The sequence below is a fragment of the Solanum lycopersicum genome, chromosome 5 (assembly GCF_036512215.1).
Source record: "Solanum lycopersicum chromosome 5, SLM_r2.1".
In the NCBI taxonomy this organism is placed as follows: domain Eukaryota; kingdom Viridiplantae; phylum Streptophyta; class Magnoliopsida; order Solanales; family Solanaceae; genus Solanum; species Solanum lycopersicum.
The window spans coordinates 10,913,783-10,922,355 of NC_090804.1; the positions used below are offsets into that span (position 1 = coordinate 10,913,783).

Sequence of the window (8,573 nt, forward strand, 5' to 3'; positions counted from 1 at the left end):
ACAAGATTTTTTTTTCTTTTTTTTTAAAATAGTATCTTGAAAAAGTCACTGCCAAGTCATGTTATTTCAGGCTTAACGAGCTTTTTGAGTTCGACGCTTGTCGAAGGAATTTCAGAGGCATTCCGGACTTGCATGGAAGACCCATGACGAAATTTTGAGGCCATCCTCAAAATTTCTGTCCCAGTTTAGTATCTTTCTCATCTTTCCATTGTAACCGAACAAATCGCAGAATTTTTGAGATCTCCTCAAAAATTCTGTCCCAATCGCAAATTCGAAATGTCTTTAATTTGATCCGCTAAAGAGAAGGTTCCTTCTGGAGAATTTTTGAGTCCCTCTCAAAAATTCTGTCCCAGTTTCTATTGTAGAAGGGGAAATAGAACTTACGAGATATATGACCGAGCCCTTGTGGCGCCTACGTATCCCGTTGAGGCAGGAATCAGGTCAAACGTAGTTCCCCTTAAAGGTTAACAAGAATAAAATTTACAAAGAAACCGACCGAGGCCGACAAAGGCCGCCTACGTATCTCATTCTTGAGAATTCAGGTCGAACGTAGTTCAAATCCAAAGAAATAATAAAAGGGGGGGGGGGGGGGGGGTAAATGGGGTGACCGAAGCCGACACAGGCCGCCTACGTATCTCATTCTTGAGAATTCAGGTCAGACGTAGTTCGTTACAAGAGGGATAAGAGTTCAAATTCGAACAAATACAAGCAAATAGAACGATTACAAGTAAATGAAAGAAAAGTGTAAAGCGAAACTTCACACGTAGTATCTCTTGACAGCATCTGAGTTGATAGGTTTGGGCCATACAGCGCCATCCATCTCTGACAAGACTAAAGCACCTCCAGATAGTACTTTGCGAATCATGTAAGGACCTTGCCAGTTTGGTGCGAATTTTCCTTTGTACTCGTCCTGATGAGGAAAAATACGCTTAAGAACCAACTGACCAACTTCAAAATTTCTGGCTCTTACTCTTTTGTGAAAAGCGCGAGTCATTCTTTGTCTATACAACTGGCCATGGCAAACAACAACCATCCTCTTCTCATCAATCAAAGCTAGTTGATCAATCCGTTTGCTAACCCACTCAGCATTACTTAGCTCAGCTTCTTGGATGATCCTCAGTGACGGTATCTCAACTTCAACAGGTACGACTGCTTCTGTTCTGTATACTAGCAAGTATGGAGTAGCCCCAGTTGATGTTCTGACCGTCGTTCGATAACCCAGTAGAGCATATGGCAACATTTCATGCCAACCCCGCTGCTTGTCAATCATTTTCCTCAGAATCTTCTTGATGTTCTTGTTGGCGGCCTCTACAGCTCCGTTCGTTTGAGGGCGATAAGCAGTTGACCTTCAGTGAATAATCTTAAATTGTTCACATATCTCTTTCATCAGGTGACTGTTGAGATTTGCACCGTTATCAGTAATGATGGACTCTGGAACTCCAAATCTGCATATCAGATTGTTGCGGACAAAATCGGCCACCACTTTCTTGGTTACCGATTTATAAGAAGCTGCTTCCACCCACTTGGTGAAATAATCGATGGCAACCAAAATGAATCTGTGTCCATTAGAAGCGGCCGGCTCTATAGGACCGATGACATCCATTCCCCAAGATACAAATGGCCAAGGTGAACTCATAGCATTGAGTTCGTGAGGTGGCACCCTTATCAGATCGCCGTGCACTTGACATTTGTGGCATTTTTGAACGAATTTGCAACAGTCATGCTCCATAGTCATCCAAAAATAACCGGCTCGAAGGACTTTTCTTGCCAAGGTAAGCCCGTTCATATGTGTACCACAAACTCCAGCATGTATCTGTTCAATAAGCCTCACGGCTTCAGCAGCATCCACGCATCTCAAAAGACCCAAATTCGGAGTCCTCTTGTAAAGGACTTCTCCATTCAAAAAGAAATTGAGAGCCATACGACGTATCGACTTCTTTTGATTAGATGTGGCGTCTTCTGGATATGTCCCAGACTCCAAGTACCTCTTTATGTCAAAATACCAAGGCAAACCATCTGGTTCTGATTCAACATGTGAACAATGGACTGGATGTTCCTTCAAGTCTATATCCAACGGGTCGATGTAATCAGTATCCGGATGTTTGATCATTGAAGCGATGGTGGCAAGAGCATCAGCTAATTCATTCTGTATTCTGGGAGTATGTCTGAACTCGATTTTGCGAAACCTTTTACACAGATTTTGCACATATTGTACGTAAGGTACAATCTTCGGGTTCTTCACAGCCCATTCTCCTTGAACTTGATGAATCAAGAGGTCTGAATCTCCGATAACCAGTAACTCGTAAACATTCATGTCAACGGCCATTTTCAAACCGAGAATGCAAGCTTCATACTCAGCCATGTTGTTTGTGCAGTTGAATCGTAGTTTAGCCGCCATAGGATAGTGCTGACCAGATTCTGATACCAGGACTGCTCCAACACCCTTACCCTGGTGATTCACCGCTCCATCGAAGAATAATCTCCAACCTGGATAAACTTCAGAGATATCTTCACCCACAAATGACACTTCCTCATCGTGAAAATACGTCTTCAGAGGTTCGTACTCTTCGTCAACGGGATTTTCCGCAAGATGATCAGCCAAAGCTTGTGCTTTTATTGCCTTCTGAGTCACGTACACGATGTCAAACTCACTCAACAGCATTTGCCATTTAGCTAGCTTCCCGGTCGGCATCGCTTTCTGGAAAATATACTTCAACGGATCCATCCTGGAGATAAGATATGTAGTATACGACGACAGGTAGTGCCTCAGCTTCTGGGCAAGCCACGTCAGAGCACAGCACGTTCTCTCCAGCAAAGTGTAGCGAGACTCGTACGGAGTAAATTTCTTGCTGATGTAGTAGATAGCCCTCTCTTTCTTCCCCGTCTCGTCGTGTTGACCAAGTACACATCCAAAGGCGTTATTTGAAACAGACAAGTATAGCAACAAATGACTCCCTTCTCGCGGAGGAACCAATACTGGTGGATTAGACAGATAGCTCTTGATAGCGTTGAAAGCGGTCTGGCACTCCTCAGTCCACTTAGTCGGGGCATCTTTCTTCAACAATTTGAAAATAGGCTCACACACCACTGTTGATTGTGCTATAAACCGGCTGATATAGTTTAGCCTCCCCAAGAAACTCATCACTTCTTTTCTCGTTTTCGGCAGAGGTAACTCTTGAATCGCTTTGATCTTGGAAGGGTCGAGCTCAATACCTCTTCTGCTGACTATAAACCCCAACAACTTCCCAGCTGGGACTCCAAAAACACATTTGGCGGGGTTTAGCTTCAAGTTGTACCGACGCAAACGTTCAAAGAATTTTTTCAGGTGTGTCAAATGATCCGAACTCTCGCGGGATTTGATTATGACGTCGTCCACGTACACTTCAATCTCCTTGTGAATCATGTCATGAAAGATAGTCGTCATGGCTCTCATGTAAGTAGCACCGGCGTTTTTGAGGCCGAACGGCATCACCTTGTAGTGATATACCCCCCAAGGGGTAATGAAGGCCGTTTTCTCTGCGTCTTCTTCGTCCATCAAAATCTGGTGATAACCCGCGTAACAATCCACAAATGACTGCATCTCATGTTTGGCACAGTTGTCAATCAAAATATGGATATTTGGCAACGGGAAATTATCCTTTGGACTAGCCTTGTTGAGATCTCTGTAATCGACACAAATCCTGATTTTTCCATCTTTCTTGGCGACCGGAACGACATTGGCCAACCAGGTTGGGTATTGAGTTACTTCTACCAGTCGAGATTCTATCTGCTTGGTGATTTCTTCCTTAATCTTCAAACTCAATTCAGGCTTGAATTTCCGAGTCTTTTGTTTCACCGGTTCGAACCCTGGGTTGATAGGCGGCTTATGAGATACGACATCAGTACTCAACCCTTGCATGTGAACGACATCCCAAATGAACACATCCCTATATTCGGCAAGCAGACGAACCAGGCTCTCCTTCTGAGCCTCATTCAGGTGGGTGCTGATCTTAACCTCCTTGACACATTCTGAATCTCCCAGATTCACCGTTTCTGTCTCCTCCAGGTTCGGTTTATGTTGGTTCTCGAACTATCGAAATTCTTCGGCCACATAGTCCGGTTCCCCATTTTCCTCGTCGTGGTCATCGACGTCGTCGTCATTTGCCTCGTTTTGCTCATTTAGCCCATGACATGACATGACATTGGCAGGTTTGTAACTTACGTTACTGAAATCATAAACAGACAAAATTAGGAAAGTAAAATATAACTCGCAATTAAATAAACAAAGTCAAAATAAGGAGGCTTTCATTTAAATCGAACAAAAAACGCAAACTTGGGTCATGGCGCGAGGCCATGTTGCCTTTTAAACATCATAATAAAATTCAAAATCAAGAAAATGCAGAAATGGTGGGTCTCGGGCCTCTTCCGGACTACCACCAATTTTAATATGCACAAAATAACTCCTTTCTACCACAGAGTTTGGGACATCAGGATTGGCGTGGACGTCCAATTCAGCAGCATCTCCCCTGGTTCAGCGTCACGAATGCCAGCTGGCTCAGCCTCCTCCTCGATGATGGCATTGATCTCCTGGAAAAGGTCACAGATTCCTTCCCCATCGTCTTCAGGCTCGGCACGCTCCTGGACTGGAAAGGATTGATAGAGATGCGGGATCGGCTTAGCCAACCCTTGATCCCTTTTCCTCTTCAGCTTCATATTATCATCTGTGGGGATGTACCCCAAACCATACCTTGATCCTGTAGCAAGGACCGGAACTGGCTCGATGATCCCTTGCGCATTCCTTCCTAATCCGAAACCTGGTTCGAATCCGCTCTGCAGCATTACCGTGGCTATCATTTTGTACACGGCCGGCATGGGAGTCTGCGGGGCCAAGCCCTCATCGGTGGCATTTACCAACTCCACCGTGTAGAAGTCCGAACCTTGTGGTGTCTCGTCCGAGACCGGCACTTGCCTTCCCGATCGACCCTTTTCACCATGAATCACCAGTTCTTCATTTTTCCACACCAGTTTTATCATTTGGTGGAGAGTGGAGGGGACGGCCCCAGCCGCGTGGATGAATGGCCTTCCCAACAGAAGGTTATAGCTGGTGTCGATGTCCAACACCTGGAACTTTTCCTCGAACTCTGCGGGGCCCATTTGGATGGTCAGGTTCACAGGTCCCAACGTGTCTCTCTGCACACCGTCGAATGCTCTCACATTGACCTGGTTTTGCTCCAACTTTCCGAGGTCAAACCTCAGCTGCTTCAATGTGGACAGGGGGCATATGTTCAAACCAGATCCGTCGTCTACCAGAACACGGTTGATGACCTTTCCGCGACATATCACGGTGATGTGTAGAGCTTTGTTGTGGGCCCTCCCTTCGGCCGGCAGTTCATCGTCGCAGAAACTGATACGGTGTCCCCGAATGACCCGATGAATCATAGCAGCTACATTGTCGCTGCTCATACCCGAGGGCACATATGTGTCATCCAGGGCTTTCATCAAAGCCTGTCTGTGGGACCAGGAGCTCATCAGCAGGGCCCACACCGAAATTTGGGCTGGAGTTTTCTCCAAGTGCTTGACGATGGAGTAGTCTTTGGGTTGCATTCTCCTCCAGAACTCCTCAGCTTCTGCTTCGCTGATCGGTCTCTTGGCATGATCTTTCTTTTGTCCTCCGAGAGCAAGCTCATCAGGAGTGTAACATCTTCCAGATCTAGTCATGCCCTGAGCCACGGCCGTTTCTATAACGAACTTGGGCTTGGCGAGAGTCTTTGTGGGCACCAAGGCAACAGCCTTTGCAGGTGTCAGAATGACAAACTCTCCTTTCTCCCTGACGCTCAAAGAAGCGACAGCCCTCTCCAAGTCTTCCTGAACAACAGGAGTAATTCTCTTGGCTTCACGCTCATCTTCGTCAGTTTCTATCATGTTGATGTTTCCACCCCCATGATTTGGCAATGGATTCGTGTTGACGTTTGGCGCCGCGGGCTGAAGAGAGACCACTTCCTGGTCAATCAAGTCCTGGATCTTGTGCTTGAGATTGATACAATCTTCTGTATCATGTCCAACACTGTTGGAATGGTAAGCACATCTCTGCTCCGGTCTGTAGAATCTGGAATTGACATCCACGGGCTTGGGGCCCACAGGGTGGATGTATCCGGCCGCGGATAATCTTTCGAACAATTTAGTTCTGCTTTCAGCCAACACGGTGAAGCTTCTGGAGGGCTTCTTCTCAGACCTGGGGCGAGGGGGATCATACCCGCCCTGCTGTGTGGGAGGGACTTGTTGATAACTGCGGGCATTTGATCGTGGAGCCTGGGCTCTGGGATGGGGATTTGTTTGGTAGTTTGGCATTGGGGCTCGATAATTCGGATGGGGGTTTTGATATGCTGGGGTTTGTATTTGATATGCGGGGGACGGTGCTCGATAGCTTGGTTGTACATTAGCGTGGCTAGGAGCGACATTTTTGTAATGGGGAGGGACTTGATAAGCTTGGGGGTAGTTTGGATATGTGGAGGGAAAATTTTGGGGAATCGGGGGTGGATTTTGATACGACACAATATGGGCATCTGGATAATGGGGGGCAGCATTGTAGTGGCCGGAGTGACTTGAGTGTGGATGGTAGGCTCGATGAGGCTTTGATGGAGGATTGGAGCGGCCTTGGGGACGTGGTAAGTTTCTGGGGATTTTTCTTCCCCCGTGAGAGATAGCGTTAACTTCCTCTCTTTTCTTCCTTACCAGTCCGGAAGATCCAGGCGATGCAGACTCTCGGGCTATCTTCCCCGACTTCAGGCTATCTTCAATAGTCTCACCCACTTTGACTATTTTGGCGAACTTGGCGCCGATTAACAAGATGATCCTGTTATAATACTCGGGCTCCTGCACCCGCACGAACACCTCCACAATCTCTTTTTCTGTCATCGGAGGCCTCACCCTTGCCGCCTCTTTCCTCCACCTGTACGCGAATTCTCGATAGCTTTCTGTGGGCTTCTGCTTCATCTTCTCCAAGGTGTACCGATCAGGAACTATCTCGACGTTATATGCGAATCTGTCGATGAAATCCTTAGCCAGTGCACTCCAATTGGGCCACTGTCGAGTCTCGTGTGACGTGAACCACTCCAGGGCTTCACCGCATAGGCTCCGGCTGAATAACCTCATCAGCAAGGCTTCATCTTTACCAACTCCCACGAGTTGGTCACAGTATGCTCTCAGGTGTGCCATGGGGTTGCCCACCCCTCCGAAGGTATCAAACTTCGGGATCTTGAACCCTTCAGGTAGGTTCAAGTCTGGGTGGATGCATAGTTCTGCGTAGCTTAACCCGGCGACGTCTGGAGTACATTGCAATTCTCTCATCGCCCTCTTGATCTCCTCCTTTATGTCTACCTTCGCTTCTTCCCTCGCTCTCCACTCTCTTTCTTGCTCCTCATAATGGTCCAACTCGAAGCCGTGCACCTCATGCTCGGTCGGGACAGGGACTTGGAAAGTAGTTCTTTTGGGGAGGGGTGCAGCTATGGAAGGGCTTGGGACATTCTGTGCGGTTTGATAGTTTTGCGAATAATTTTGGGGATTGGTATTTTGGTTTAAGTGGGGGTGTGGTGTTTGGGAATTGAAGGCGGTGGGATTTTGGGTTTGATTTTGGGGTAGTGGGGCTGCTTGAGTATTTTGGGGATGTGGTGGCATTTGCGGAGGATTGTTTGGAAGTAGGGAGGGAGTTTGATAGGAGACCGACGCGTATTGGGGGTTTTGGGTTGTCATGTCTACCCCAGACGGGTTGTGCACGGGTGTCGATGGACGTTGCTGAGTAGGATCCGAGCTGGACGAGGGGAAGTATGTAGGGGGTCTTGCGTCGAGAAAGTTGGGGCCGAATCCGGGCGGAGGGGTGTCTTGCCTCCGTTGCATCTCTACCCTCATGTCAGCTATTTGCTGCATCAACTGCGCAATAAGCTCATTCTGCTCTGCCACAGTTGGCTGAGCCACCACGACATCTGTGAGGCTGATTTGTTCATTGTTGTCGCCCATGTCTGTATTTGCGTTTGATCCCGGGAAGGAATCTGCGCGACCTTTTGATCTGGTGAAGTAGTGGTGATCTGCCAGCTTTATCAACACAGATCAGTAAGAGGTACCTGAGAGGTAAAAACAACTCAAAGGCAAATTTGTTAGTGCATATCCGGAGTACAAAATGCATAATATCGCACATAAAACAGATAAACACACAGGTCGCTTTATTTGAGGATATCTTAACCCACGAATGAGGACGGAAAAATATTCTGAACAAACAAGAATTTGTTTGTTTTGACGTCATCTCGGGAAAGATGAATCACGTTGAGCTATGGTCTTCTTGAAGCTGCTTTTCGACGTCCGTTGATCTTATCTTCGTATCTCCGAAACACGGAGGAGAATGAAAATTTTTGGTAATAGGGGCTGGGCCGGGAAAGGCTGCCTACGTATCTCACGAGGAGAATTCAGGCCCAACGTAGTTCGGATACATTTTCATTCATTCTCTCATTTTGATTACAAGGGAATTGAAAAACAACATTGAAATTTCTAGAAGACAACATTTGGCGATTTCTTGTCTTGTGGCTGCGTCAGACAGTCGGAAA

The 8,573-nt window shown here is 46.9% G+C and overlaps 1 protein-coding gene across 1 annotated transcript; it reads right to left on the reverse strand.

Moving 5' to 3' along the window:
* Window positions 1-674: 674 nt before the first annotated feature.
* Window positions 675-7,992, reverse strand: LOC138348642 (uncharacterized). The gene is given in 3 exon segments (XM_069298202.1): window positions 675-4,069; window positions 4,145-4,205; window positions 4,451-7,992. Coding segments are annotated over 3 exon segments (6,915 nt in total). The 3' UTR covers window positions 675-757.
* Between the last annotated feature and the right edge of the window lie 581 nt (window positions 7,993-8,573).